The 15,516-nt window shown below is 41.8% G+C and overlaps 1 protein-coding gene across 1 annotated transcript in view; it reads right to left on the bottom strand.

Annotated features, from left to right (window-relative positions):
* KCNN2 (potassium calcium-activated channel subfamily N member 2) overlaps positions 1–13,898 on the bottom strand; it is a 137,484-nt gene extending 123,586 nt beyond the window's left edge. Inside the window, exons 1-3 of the mRNA XM_061593233.1 lie at positions 13,877–13,898; positions 11,365–12,494; positions 9,907–10,002 (exon numbers count right to left, since the gene is read on the bottom strand). Of these exons, the coding sequence (XP_061449217.1) occupies positions 9,907–10,002; positions 11,365–12,494; positions 13,877–13,898 (1,248 nt within the window). The remainder of the gene's footprint in view (positions 1–9,906; positions 10,003–11,364; positions 12,495–13,876) is intronic.
* Between the last annotated feature and the right edge of the window lie 1,618 nt (positions 13,899–15,516).

The raw sequence follows: 15,516 nt of genomic DNA, 5'->3' as shown, positions 1-15,516 counted from the left end.
ATTTCCATTCTGTGATTAGATGAAGCTTCCATTCATTTATTTTATTTATAACAGTAGTTCTAAACTGCCAACTCATTTAAAAAAGGCATGATGGTATACATTAAAAATCATGAAATTACATACATTCACAGAAGAAAAATTTTGCTCACTGGAAGACCTCTCCAATGAGCTGAACTTGTCTTCCATGAAGGGAAGGATAACAACTTCAAACCTCTGCATTTATTCATTTTAAACATATTTACAGTGCAATCCTAACTCTGGCCAAAGAGCAGTGGGGTGCAACAGAGTGGTGCAGCCACAACTACATCTGAAGCCATACCACTCACACCAGCCAGAGTAGAAGGGATGGTGGTCCAGATGAAGCCTCTTTTAGTGCTGTACAGACTTAGCACCTGGTAGAACTTTGACTGGTCCAGCTTGGACACCACATTTGGTATGTCCCATTTTGTGTCCTTCCACTACACTTTCTGCTTCTGAGGTGGGGGCCTCCATGGGAACAGAGCCAACACAACATACTGATGGGAACTCCTAATCACTGCCAGTATCACAGACCATGGTTTAGAACTGTCTTACTGACAGTAGGAGATAGAGACTACAAAATTATTTCAGGAATAAGGGACAGCAAGATAAACAATTAGAGAGAACAGGAAACCTTCAGATTGCTGCGGGTGGCAGAGCCGGAGAAGCAAATGTTACAGGCGAAGAAGTAAGATATGAAAGCAGAAAGATAAAGTGGGTGGATAAGGCAAGGGAGAGCTCTGGAGAAATGGTAATTTGTGCTGTGTCTCATATAAGGATTATTCTTTCCTATTAACACTGCTTATCTCTCTTATTGAGGACTATGACATACCCTTCAGCTAAGCTTTTAACTTTTGAGAAATTGCTACCAAATCAAGAGACATAAGTAAAAAAAAGGTTTTGTACAGGAAGATTGTGTAATATAAGCAACCGATCAGAATCTGAAGTGCCTTGGTAAATATAGCACATAAAGCCTAAGGGTTATATTCAATTATGTCCTATTGAGAGTCTAACCCATGAAATTAATGAACCTAATTGGTCTACTCTGAAATTAATTAACCTTAATTGGTCTACTCTGAGTAGGACTAGCATTGAATCCCACCCTAAATATCCAAGCCCAAGCACACTTACTTGGGAGTAAATTCCAAAACGTTCAGTGAGACTTTGGGGCTCAGATCACATTAAACATTTATTTGCTGCAAAACATCACTGACAGCAGGCAATTTGAAGAGAACAAGCAATGGGAACAGACCTTAATCCTTCCATTACCTCTCCCTTTCCCTTGAAATTGTCAAAAATGGATTTTCTCTCAGTGGGGTTCTAGATGTATGGTTTGGCTTTTACAGAGATAGGTCTTAGCTTAGAGGAACAACATATACAGTAAGTTGCACCCAAAAGGTACAGCAACCCCAAAAGATTCAATCTCTGGCGTCTTCAGCTAGGGCAGAGAAAGACTCCTGTTCCCAGAGCTTGGAAAAGTTAATTTTTTGAACTACAACTCCCATCAACCCCAGCCAGCAAGGCCACTGGATTGGGCTGATGGGAGTTGTAGTTCAAAAAAGTAACTTTTCCAAGCTCTGCCTGTTCCAACTGAAAACCTAGAAAGCTGCTGCCAGTCAGTATATTCAATAGTGAGTTAGCTGGACCAATAATCTGATTCAAAACAAGACAGCTTCCTATATTCCTAAACATGTGTCTGAAACATGGTACAGGGGAAGTGGCTTGAGAAGGAGTTTCAGCAGAAGACATTGCAGGCAGAGGAAGGACTAAGCATCTCTTTCTCTTCTACATTCTAAATAGTTCCTGTTAAAACTGAAAACCCAAAGAGAGTACAGCAATCTATATCATCAGATGACAACATACTCCATGTGCAGAAAACTACCTGCTATATAAAAGGATGTCTATGGGCACATGCACAGTCAGGAATCAGGAAGCATATGGCCCAATTCACAGCACATTTTACTGTGTGCAGTTCTGATACAGTGAAAAATTAATATTACATATCTATGGAAGTCAATGGCAAGAATGGCACTAAAATCAATCCATTCTAGCTCTGTTTCATTATTATTTGTATTTGTAGCCATCAACATGCAAGGTTTTCAATTCTTCATTTAACACAGGATATATCTAATCAGATCCCCAGCAGGATGGATACCAGAAACCTGGCAGAAGCTTAAGTAGAATCAATTGTGTGGGTAGGCAATTGCATCATAGGATAACATCAAAGGAAAATAAAAAGGAGAGGTCTGAGCAAATCCTGATATTCCAAAAACAAACAAACAGTGCATTTATTCACAGATTCCAAGGGTAGGAGATGGAAACTAAAGTCTGTCTTCTGTTATGTCATTAGCAGAATTATAGCTGTAGTAAGCTAAACATGACACTTTCATTGAAGCTGATGGGACTTTACAGATGTAAATAATAGACATGCCAATGTAAGAGAATACACCTTGATTTTTTAAGGATAATTGTTTTATATGTGAAAATAGAAATGTTCATCATTCCCCACAAAAGCAAAGATTCGCATTTGTCACCAAAAATTTAGTGAACCTGGGTTTTAATCAGGAGCAGGCTCTTAGTATGAATTCACTTTCAGTAATATTAAGGAAAAGAGAGAATCTCTCATTTGTGGGACAGAGAAGTAACAATATTTATGAGCAGAAATAGCTGTGAGGCAATGGCATGCAATGCTAAATTATGCTAGTGTTTCCCCACCTCCCCTTGTGGTTGCTTTCCCTCATTTAAATGTTCTTTCATTGTTAACCTTTTGGGGTACATTTGCAAACCAGAGAAACTGTTGGCAGCACCACTCAGCACATACTGAAACCTGTTCTATTGGCTATAGTACATGCTTCTTTCAAGACTAATTTCAACAGGGGGAAGAAACTATATACATACCAAGGAAACCCTCTGTGAGTGCAAGCATGGGCACCATATTGAAAACCCACGATAACAGCTGCTTCATTAGTAGCTGCTTGGTGATGCTTGTCTCAAGGTTGCCAAATGACCAGAAATAAAAGTATAATATTTTATTTTTGATAAAAGAGAGACCTAAGTCTTCAGCCAGAGTGTCAGATTTAAGCTTTGTTTTATATCCTGCACAGTATATCAAACTATGGGTACACAAGCTATTTACTAAACCATTAAAACAGCTATTTAAGAGCTCAGAGAAATGACACAGTCATTTGTTGCAAGAACTATTTTAATTTTCTGTATTAGTAGGGACAGCAGAGTGTGGGGTTCTATCAAAGAAAATGGATGTGCACAGAACATGAGACTAAAGTATTTAACATGCTCATTTGGGGGTACACCTTGAAAAGCTTGTAGAAACTTAAACAAGAAAAATAAGCAATCCACAAGATCAGTATCATGGGAAGATTTTTTTAAAAAAAATTGAAAGTTTAATACAAAACAACATATGTGGCTATGCATTTGAGAACCTTACACATTCACTTATAATAAATGTGCATATAAATGTGTAAATAAATATTGTCCCTCAGAAGTAAGTCTTATTGAATTTAATAAGGCTTATTCCCATTGAACTTGTCAAGGATTATCAATACCTCGGCACAGTAATTAACCAAAATGGAGACAATAGTCAAGAAATCAGAAGAAGCTTAGGACTGGGGAGGGCAGCTGTGGGAGAACTAGAAAAGGTCCTCAAATGCGAAGATGTATCACTGAACACTAAAGGCAGGATCATTCAGACCATGGTATTCCCGATCTCTAGGTATAGATGTGAAAGTTGGACAGTGAAAAAAGTGGATAAGAGAAAAATCAACTCCTTTGAAATGTGGTGTTGGAGGAGAGCTTTGTGCATACCATGGACCGCGAAAAGATGAATACTTGGGTGTTAGAACAAATTAAACCAGAACTATCAATAGAAGCTAAAATAATGAAACTGAGGTTATCATACTTTGGACACATCCTGAGAAGACATGATTCACTAGAAAAGACAATAATGCTGGGAAAAACAGAACGAAGTAGAGAGAGACCTCGGGGTTGTAGTGGACAGCACGATGAAAATGTCGACCCAGTATGCGGCAGCTGTGAAAAAGGCAAATTCCATGCTAGCGATAATTAGGAAAGGTATTGAAAATAAAACAGCCGATATCATAATGCCATTGTATAAATCTATGGTGCGGCCGCATTTGGAATACTGTGTACAGTTCTGGTCGCCTCATCTCAAAAAGGATATTCTAGAGTTGGAAAAGGTTCAGAAGAGGGCAACCAGAATGATCAAGGGGATGGAGCGACTCCCTTACGAGGAAAGGTTGCAGCATTTGGGGCTTTTTAGTTTAGAGAAAAGGCGGGTCAGAGGAGACATGATAGAAGTGTATAAAATTATGCATGGCATTGAGAAAGTGGATAGAGAAAAGTTCTTCTCCCTCTCTCATAATACTAGAACTCGTGGACATTCAAAGAAGCTGAATGTTGGAAGATTCAGGACAGACAAAAGGAAGTACTGCTTTACTCAGCGCATAGTTAAACTATGGAATTTGCTCCCACAAGATGCAGTAATGGCCACCAGCTTGGACAGCTCTAAAAGAAGATTAGACAAATTCATGGAGGACAGGGCTATCAATGGCTACTAGCTGTGATGGCTGTGCTCTGCCACCCTAGTCAGAGGCAGCATGCTTCTGAAAACCAGTTGCCGGAAGCCTCAGGAGGGGAGAGTGTTCTTGCACTCGGGTCCTGCTTGCGGGCTTCCCCCAGGCACCTGGTTGGCCACTGTGAGAACAGGATGCTGGACTAAATGGGCCACTGGCCTGATCCAGCAGGCTCTTCTTATGTTCTTATGTTCTTAAGAGGAAGGCCAAACAAGAGATGGATTGATTCCATAAAGGAAGCCACAGACCTGAACTTACAAACCACTGAATAGGGTGGTTTATAACTGATGCTATTGGAGGTTGCTGATTCATAGGGTTGCCATAAGTCATAATCGACCTGAAGGCACATAACAAAAAGAACAAGAAGTCCTAATGAAATCAGTAACACTTACTACTGAGTAAATGAGAAATATTCATCCAGATTTAAATTTCCTATTTCTTGATATGGTCAATGGCAATCTGTAATTGGTTGCCCACCAATGTCTGCTAAGTATTTTTCTGCACACTTCAGCTGCACCATCTGAAAAATGATACAGGTCCAAAATGCAGACTTCTTGTTATTTTCAAAATTATATTGGATCATGAAGAACCAAAAGCCCTACCTACATATAGTTTAAATATTAAAACAGCTTAAAATGCCACTGATTTCTTTAAGTATTGCAATAACTTCCAAGTAATATTTTGCTCAGAAATATATGCTGTCCACTTCCAACCCAAACCCGTTCAACCATAGCCCAATGGAAGCATATATGCTTTGCTTATTATAATGCTAAATAGAAGGATCTCGTCAGGGATAACAACAACAAAATCCTAGCCTGACAGCCAGAAAAGAGTTCTGCCATTAAAGATGAACTGTACCAAACCAGAAGCATTATTGGATTGACTTACTGTAAGGCAATCCATATATCTTTTATTGATCTTCCCTCCACACTGAAGCTGTTGCAGTAAATAAATACTCATGACTGGCTTACAAATCTCTAACTTGTACAACATTTGCTGAATAATAGAACATTTTTAGGTACAAGGAAATGAACCAATATTGTTGTGCTTCATGAACATGAATGATGTCACTAAAACAAAATAGTACTAAATGAAGTCATAGGCACTAAATAATTATCTGTATTACATGCTCATAATCACATGGCAGACACAGATACACACACTGAAATCTGTGAGGACATGAGCCCTAAACAGAAAAGTAATCAAACCTGCCCCACTGCTATTGTTCATACCTTAGGTGTATTTCAAAGAGGAGCGGCTTTATTCAAATCTATGTGCATCCTCCATATATGATTTTACAATTGAAGCAAGAATCCACATGTTTTTACAGCTGAAGCAAGAATAATGAAACACTGCAGTATACATCTTGAGATGCAAATTGTTAGTTTCACTCCTATTTCTCTGTCAATTCTTTGTTTGGGAAGGCAGGGTGAAGTCTTCAGAGCTATGGGCTATTAACTTGCCATATTCTAGAAAGGGAAACCTACTACTCCATGTGGTGACACACTCTTATTCTCAAAAAGCTCCCCTTAAAAATGTAATTCTTAATTTACACTTTAGAAAAAGACACTGGTTCTATATTAGGACTTTCTTTCCAGTCAGCACATGCTTTAAGATCACTATTGTAGCAAAAAGCATACCTCTCTCTGTTGGCCTGCAGCATGATTTTCATATTATGCAATGTGTACCTCAGTTTTAAAAATTATAATAGTTACTTCAATAAACATATGGAAAAAAGTTTTTAAAATGTTTCTAAGATAATATGGGCATTGTAATTGTGCTCTTTTATAAATCAAAACAAGTTTGCAGAGCATGCCAAATATCACTTTTTGATAGAGATGCTGTTTAGAAGGTTTCCTCTGCTAAATAGCTAATTCTGTGCACATTTATCGGAGCAGAAATATTACTTTGTTTTGCTTATGTATTCAGAATGAATATTAGGCTTTGCACAGATGTCAGGTTCCGAGGGCTGGAAAATCTTTGGAACTGAACTGGCCAAATGGAATAATACTAAGAAGATTTCTGAGTAAGTAGTTACCACCTTTGAATACTCTCCACAAAAATGTAGGGATTGATACATTCTCTCTTTCCACTGATAAGCTACACTTGACCAGATTATGCAGACAGAAAATACAGCATTTTTACACAACATGTATGTACGTCATAAGAAAATTAACTATTCCCCTCTGTTCAAAAATATGTTTAACTAAATCTCAATATTAATTTAACACTGGATTTCCAGAAATACTTTGAATCAGTATTTTTCTTTCCCCATATGTTTACATATACATATGCACTGGGAAGAAAAAATATTAAATTGCGTAAACAAGTATCGACAAAACTTCCAACACCAAGAGCTGTCCACAGTGCTGAAAAGGAAAGCCTGTACAGAGTAGAGAGCTGGGGTTTTTTTTCTATTGAAATTGAGGTCTTTTTAAAGCATACTTTATCTCAGCTCAACCAGGGTTATAAGCTTGCTCTAGAACAATTAGCTGTATAGTGAAACTCTGCTGCATTCCCAAAAGAAAATAACTGAAGTCAGATTGACTACCTAAAAGCTTGCATATCAGAACTAAAAATAGTCACTGCCAGTGCTTAGAAAAAAAACACCAGTATTTGAACTTTCTATCACTAAGATCTCTAGGGAATATGATACTGGAAAGCCCAAGGAAGCAATTTGTATTGGAAGGTTTCATATGATACTTTCCGGAACTAAAACGGCACCTTGCTTAATTCGTCAGGAAAAAAAAAAAAAGAGGTATCATTTGTTAAGCTAATATTCCTGGTTACAATGTAGCACTACTTCCTTCAAAACTAAAACATTCATTGCAATGTAATTAAGAAAAATGTTCCTATTTCCTGTTTCTGCTAACTTACGCATAGTTGATTAAACTTTTTTTCAGGATACATTTAAATAGTCACAGCTAACCTAGAAAAATATGCAGTGGAACCACAAAATGCACAGAAACTATCGTGTGGTAAAGTTAAAGTTTAACCCTCATTGTTACGTGATTTGCCCACATTGGCTGCAACTCTTCATCCAAAAATCACTAGTTTTTGCTTATTTTGTGTGCACTGACTATTGTTGTCCTTAAAAAAACTTTTTTAAGTGTAAATCTGGTAATGAGAGGTGGATATTTCACAAGGTGAGAGTAAAGGAGGTCAGTGTGGTCACAAAGAAAGAACAAAAAGTCTAGTTCTTCATTTTCAAGATGAGCGGTGTATACCCCAAAGATTTGCAGTGAACCAAAAACTTTACAACAATGACTAGCTATCTACAATACTTTATATTTAAAGAAAATGGTACCACTACTATGTAGTTAGCCATTTAATAGGAGACCATAACAATGACAACTATTTCAGTTTTGGTAAAACAAGTTGTTATCATTTACTCAAGATCAGTAATCACAGAGGGTTATTTTTATTGCATTAGTAAATATTTTCCTAAAGGTATCCCTGAAAATGAAAGAGAAAATATTCACCAGTATAAAAAATTTGTAAGGTTATAGTTTTCCAAACATTTACTGGGTTCAAATGTTCTGGAATAAATTACCTGAACTTTGATAATTTATTCAGTCCTTTGAATGTTTACTCAGTTCCACTCTGTTCAATGAGGTTTGCTCCAAGATGAATATGACAAGACTTGCACAGCCCTGTATTAATTTTAATTGCTTATATTTGCACATACCTTGTTTACAAGTAAATATTCATCTTTTTACAAAATTGATATCAATCAAAAGTTTGTTTAAAGAAATCTATAGTCCTGCCATCTCTGTTAATTTCTTAGTACAGTTATATTCATCTTTTATTACAAGCAGTAAACCTCTTCAAGCTTCAGAGGACTCTTGGAGGATATTTTATTTGCAGTACTGAAAATGATGTAATATTATTGTGAGTTGAAACATTAACTTATATTACTGAAAAAATGTATATGAAAATTGTTTGGTAAATAAGTGTTGGGTTCCCAGAGAAAATATAGAAAAAATTAGATCTCTTTTAAAATATATTTTAAAATCTCATTTTTCCACAAGTATACTTACTGTGCACTATTAACATAAACCAGAAGAGAAAGGATAATAAGGCTGCAATCCTATCCAAGCTCACCTGGGAGTAAGTCCCATTGCACTCAGTGGGACATACTTCTGAGCAGTCATGTCAATGGCTTTTTAAAATGTAAGCATACTTACAGTTAAAGCTGTGGAACAAGTTAAGCCAAACAGATCCTATGACCTTGAACCATAAAACACATTGATTCTGAAGGTCCTTACTTTAGCTATGGTTTGCTTTGAAAATGCCCTAAAACACTACATGATTATGACTGCCCATTACATGCTGATATTTCCCTCCATCAATTAAAAAAATCACCATCTTTGGAAGATATTAACTATTGTCTCTACCACAAGTTCTTTGTGCTACAAATTGCACAGCATTATATAGAAATACATTGTATGCTTCACACATGACAGTTTTGCTACACTGAGATAATTTCCATCCTATGCATACTTACTTGGAGAAAATAATATTGAAATTAGTGGTTCTTACATCTTAAGTAAACATGCACGGCATCAGGTTACATGAAGGGAAAAGCACATACATCATTACTTGTGAAGTACAACTGTATATATATATTTCCTCAAGTAGTTCAGTTAGGAAGCCACATTTTGTAAGCAGAAGAGAACACTTTTTCCAATTCAATGTCCTTAAAGGAAGAAAGATACCTTAAACTCAATATGAATTGATTTAAAACTACTTTTTGTTTAAGAACAAAGCTAATCATCAACTCTTTAAACAAAAACTGCGCTTTGCAGCTTTCAAAAATAATTATGGTTCATTATTAGAAGTCTGCAAACCTTGTGACAATGATGAATTGAATATAAAGCTGTATTTTTGAGGGTTTTTAAAACCTTTATCCCCACTCCCCAACAAGTATATATTTGCACCTTAGACATTTAACACAGCATCACCCAGGTCTGATATTTGGAGGTGACTGGAGAGTTCACAATCATGTGATCCTGTATGGATTAGCATAACATGCAGTTATTATAGAAAGACAAGCAGGCATTAAAGGGCTTTTTTGCATTAAAAATTGCCTTTGGGGATAAGCAACAACTAGTACATGCAAACTATTGTACTCAGACACTGAAAGTAACAACATAGTATCTAAGAGGTTGCATTGTTAACTCTTTAGTAAGAATGCATCAACGCAGTCTGCTTAGTTTCACAGAAACGTCCTTGAAACACAGTAGCAGCAAGCCTCAGATTCATAAGTGGAACATACCTGAATTTCCCTTGCGTGGTATACAATAATCAGACCAAGCAGAATGATTGTAGAGAGGCTAATAAGGCATTTTAGAGCCAATGAATACAGCGACTCCTGCAAGAGAACAATAGATACTTTTTACACTGATCTTTTGCCCTTCATCTTGAAGATGTCAGAAGAGAAAATAGGCTATGTTTTGCAAGAAAGACTTAGCTCACTAGCTGGATCTTGCTCACAATTGCTGTTGTTTTTAAAAGTAAAGGTCTTTACTTTTTTTAAGAGTCTTTAAAAAAAAAGTGCAAAGTGTAAACTAAAGGAGCCCAGCGCTGGGAAGAAATGAACTCCCTTAAAGGCCTGCCGAGGCAATTGGGAATGACAAAGTCACCCAAACAATGTTACTTGCAAGTCAAGCTTGCAAATCTTGAGCAAGTCTTTTTGGGATTAAAGCTATCTAAAAGGCAGTAATCTTGTTAAGGATGCTAAAACCTTTGATGCAAGGAATTTAAACAGCTGGCTTTTCAAGTTATTATCTTATCAAGACATTGTCGGATTCTCTGTCCTTGTCAGCTTTGCAATGTGGGTAACAAAGAGAAAGGGTTTAACATACAGCTGTCGCTGTTCAGTTCAGGAGCTACAAGCGGCAAGTGCGTGCCAGTGTGCCAGCTGAGGAGCGTCTTAGTATAGAAGGCTTTGGCAGCAATCTTTCAGAGTGTACAGAAGGACGAGAATCATAGAAAGATTACGGACAATCTTCCTAGGCTAACATCTAGTGGCTGTGTAAGTCAGCAAGTTCCTCTGTAACTCATTGTATACAGTAGTATAGCGTGCAGTGCTACAGAAGTACCTTACTTCCTACTACAAAGCATGGATGGACGGGCAGGATAAACACCTGCAGAAAACACAAGCAATTTCCAAGCCACCCAGCAAGAGCCCCCCAAACAGAGGCGCTGAATACTGTTTTCCAGAGCAAGTAGTTGGGGGAACTGAAACTTATCATCTGCAAGTGCCTAGGCTGGAAAGAGTCCTAGAGACTTCCTGTGGGAACTCGGGGAGACTTTGACTTAGCAACAGGAATCTCTGGACATGCAGTTACTCCAACTTGCTTCCAAGTAAAGGAATCTATAGGGCTGGAGCGCTTGGCTGCACCCCTCAAGGCACTTCCTTAGACGTAAATGCCACCAAAGTCATTGGGACTTTCTCAATAAGCGAATGCAGGATTTTAAATAGCCGCGGAAGGGGAGGAAGAAGCGTAGGGGAAGGAAGGAAGGTACGGTAGGAGGAAAAGTAAAGGGACAAGGAAAGAATGAGAGGAAAATAATATACAAGAAAGGAAAGGAAAGGAAAGGAAAGGAAAGGAAAGGAGATGAGCGGAGGGGGGAGAGAGAGAAGAGAGGGGAAGAGAAGGAAAAAGGATGAGCAAGGGACGAACTAGGAGACAGAGGGAAGAAAGGCGAGGAAGGAGGCCGGGGCAGGTACCTTGGTGTAGGCGCCCCAAGACAGCTCGGTCTCGATGACCATGACCACGATGCCGAACATGCCGAAGATCAGCGCGTAGTCGCTGAGGCGCTTCCTCTTTTCGAAGAGCGCCCGGCGATGTCCCAACTTGTAGCCGATGTTCTGGTTCTTTTTCTTGCTGGACTTGCCGCCGCCGCTGTTGGTCTGGCTGCCGCCGCCGCCGGGTCCGTAGAGCGCCAAGTTGTTGGAGTTGTTGTGCTCGGGTTTGGAGACCACGATCTCCGGGCCGACGCCGCTGGCGGCGGCAGAGGCGCTGGGGCTGGAGTGCGGCGGCGGCGGCGGCGGCGGGAGCGGCGGCGGCTGGGGCTGGAGAGGCTGCGACTCGGCATCCAGCTCGTGGAGGTTCCTGCGGGACGAGCTCAGGTTGCTGAGAGGACGCATGACGCCGCCGTTGTACCTGCAGCTACTCATGGCTATTTCCGTGAAGGGGTTGCTCTCCCGGCGCTGCTGCTGCTGGGACTGGTAGTGGGGGTGCGGGTGGCTGCCGCTGCTGCCACTGCTGTTGGGGCTGCCCGCCTGCTGGGGCGGCTGCTGCACGCTATGGCACTGGTGGTAGTGGGAGTGGTGGGACTGGGAGTAGTGGTGGGGCTGCCTGGACGAACTGACATGGCTGGAAGGGGTCAGCTCGCTCACGTTGAGCTGGCTGCCCTGGCGCGAAGAGGCTGCGGAGCACGAGAGCGGCGAGGAGCGAGTCCGGAAAGCGCCGGAGAGGGGCGACGAAGTGCGGAGCAGCAGGGGCAGGTTATCTCCCGCCGCAGCCGCAGCCCCGTAGTAGGCGCAGTGGTTGCACTGGAGGCAAGGGCTGGACTGTTGCTGCTGCTGCTTCTCTTGACTGTGGTGCTGGTGCTGGCACTGCGGGGGCGGGCGCTGCTGCTGCTCTGAGCAGAAGCCCGGCTGGAACTGCAATGGGGTTTCCATGTCAGAGCTGTTAAAGCTGCAGGAGGACCAGGCGGTGGTGCACCCTGCGCAATGCGTTATGGTCGGCAGAGGGGAGTCCTGTTGCCGCCACGACGGGCCCATCCCGGCTCCCGTAGAATCCAGGCGGCGAGTCCGATTGGTGGGGCGTACCAAAACAACGGGCATCACGTCACCTGGAAGGGGGGGAGAGAGAAAGCTGCGGCGTGAGGAGAAGAGCGCGCGAGGGCGGGAGGAGGCAGAGAGCGAGCGAATCCCAGGAACGGCGCGTGCCGCGGCTGGTGCCAGTGACCGCCTGGAAAGTGGGCGCGCGCTGCTCCTTCCCCTCTTCCTCCCACTGCTTCTCTGTCTGCCCGGGGGGATTCCTCCACCTGCCACCGCCAGACACTCACTGCAGTGGCAGCCCGGGCGGAGGAGGGGAGCTGTCACCAGCACCACCCGCTGCTCCTGCTGCTGCTGCTCCTGCAAGAATCACTCAGACAGGTAAGGGTTATTTCTCTCCCCTCACCACTTTTAATCTCCAGGGCGTTTAAACCAGGGCTTTCCCCTGCAGTCACGAATCAGCAGCATTAAAGCCTCTTAACAATCACTAATGCAGACCAAACCCCTTCTTCCCGCTCCGCCCGGGAAAAAACGAGGTGGTGGTCCCGTGGGTCGCCCCCTTTCCGTTTTTACAAAAAAAAGAAGAAGTCTGAATATTGATAGCGTTGCACCTTTATATGCAGCACACGAGCCCCCGGGGTGAGGTGTGTGTGGCTTGCATGTAAGCCTTTTGGGCAAGGCTTTCCTGGTCGTGAATGCTACGATACGAATTCCTTCGTTTCTAAAATGCATGCAATAATTAAGAGAAGGAAGTATGCATTTGCGGAGCGGGGGAGGCGGGCAATCCTCAAAGCACCTTCTGGGATAGAATTTGCTGGCAGAGTGCAGGGAATACGTAAAAGTAATAATAATAATAATAATAATAATTAATAATAATAATAATAATAATCCCGTCCTCAAAGCCCTTGCTCCGGAGTAATCCCACTGAAATCTATAGAACTACTCCGGAGGAAGAGCCTCGAGGCGCTCACCCGGGAAAGAACGCTGAGGAAGGTTTCGACGAGGATTCCCGGCTCTGAACAAAGGGAAATCCCGGAATGCCAGCACGAAAGGCGGTGCTCGCGCTCCTCCGTCTGTTCAAGAGAGGAGGCAGGGAAATGCTTTTTCCATTGGAGGAGGGCGGGAGAGCTAGGGGGGGATTCTTTAACCCTTTCGGGGCAGTTCCACGGCATCTCCTTTTTCTGTGCAGCCCTTCAAGCCGACGGGCAAGAGGGCTGCGGCTGGGGCGCGCGAATGTGACCTTGTTCTAGGAAGCGAGGCGCCCCCCAGCTGTCGCTTGCGGGTGGGGGGAGTTGGGCGAGCTGCCGTTGCTCCCTCGGGGACTGTACGTTGGCGCGGGGAAGCCCTGGCAGGCGTAGGGAGGGAAGGAGGGAGGGAGGGAGGGGAGCCGCCTATTGCCTCTTGGCTGGGGGCGGGGGTTTCCCCCGACCTCGCGAGCGCCTCGCTGTTTGCGCACATTTACGCTTTTTCCGAAACATGCCGAGCGGCGTCCTCCTTCCGCCCGTCGATTCTTCGGCTTCGCCAGGCCCCGGCTTGGGGGCCGCGCCGGGAGCGGGGAGGGTCCGCCCCCGCTAGCAAGCGAGGTGCGGCTCCGAGCCGCTGGGAGCTGTCCAGCGCTGGCAAACCCTTCTCCAGCCGTCTCGCTGGCCTCCGGTGCCTTTCCAGCGGGCTTCCCTTGAACCTCCTGCAGTGGGATGCTGCAAAACAGAAACACACGCAAACCAGCCGTAATGGCGGGTTATTGCCTTTCTCTGTTCTGTCCGCCTGACACATACTTTCTCCTTCTGAAAACCCACAGAAGTGATACAATCACTTAATAAACCTGTGCAGATCAGGACAGAAAGAATATGCCGTAGAAACACACACATAAATCTATCAATAGTTTCAAGCCTTCCTTTAAAGAAGCACAAACCAATTACGGATGCTTCCCTTCTTCCATATCTCAGGCTTTTTCCAGCTCTGGACTGGAAAAATCACACTGTACATCGTTCAATATAAAATCTTTTTTGTGCAGAGAGACAGGTTGTGACCATAGTTAGAAATCAAAAAGGACTATCTTGAATTAGCATATGCTTGCATTTTATATTTCTATAACTTGTGTTAATCTGCTTTTAAAACATTTTTGGGCCAGCCTTTGGCATTGAGGTGGATTAGAAAGTGAAATAAATAAATGAAACATTATGGACTGAACTGGAAGATATTTCTGTACATAACTTACTCAGTTTACTAGCGTTCACAAGTAGCGCTTTAGTGCAGCAAGTTAAAAGAATGGCATTTACATTATAATTGTTGAATATTTTTTACTTGATTTAATTCTGCAGACAAACATGTACACCCATGTTCTATCAGTGAGATAGAACCTCCATATATACCATACGCTATTTCCATGACCATCTGCAGAACATGATTAAAAGCTTATGTTGTACACAAATGCCTATATTGCCTAACCTCTTACACTAGATAAAATGAGACATTTGTTGTATGAAAGGAGTGGACTGCAATAATAATAAGAGGATGTGTGCGTAAGACTTTTACAAGGAAGGGAATTGAGGCCAATTCATAAAGTTATTGTATTTGCCTGAACCCAATTATGCACCTAAATGGATCCAAGCATCCAATCAACCCAAACTGTGAACATCCAGTCCTTTAGTTATGTTGGAGCTTAGCACAAACATTAATGACGAAGATTCAACATGAGCTCAAGGTTTAATAGTACGGGGTTTTTTCATAAGTATATACTTGTTGAAGATACTGTTTATCTCTGTTTATTGGTGCTTCTCCCATGATAATGTTGATTAATATGAAATTAAAAGTCTGCAGGGATGGGTCCAGGGGTTCATTTCTTAATTCTTTTAAAATTGTAAAAGTGGAAATATTTGGTGAGTTTGTAGCGTGGATAAATTATAAAAAGGTTTCTTCCCATTTAGTTCATTTTCCTCATAACATAGCTTTAGAAAGATTAAGCATTCTGGCCCATGTGTGTATGTGTGTTTAAACTATTAATATTTTATTGGGAACTAAAACGTCAGAGACAGAATAATCATTAACCAATGGCAGATTTGAACCTGCTTTTAAAAATCTAGCCCAGGACTCTTA

Source organism: Rhineura floridana, chromosome 1, assembly GCF_030035675.1.
Source record: "Rhineura floridana isolate rRhiFlo1 chromosome 1, rRhiFlo1.hap2, whole genome shotgun sequence".
In the NCBI taxonomy this organism is placed as follows: Eukaryota; Metazoa; Chordata; class Lepidosauria; order Squamata; family Rhineuridae; genus Rhineura; species Rhineura floridana.
This window is presented reverse-complemented; position numbering and strand designations above follow the sequence as displayed.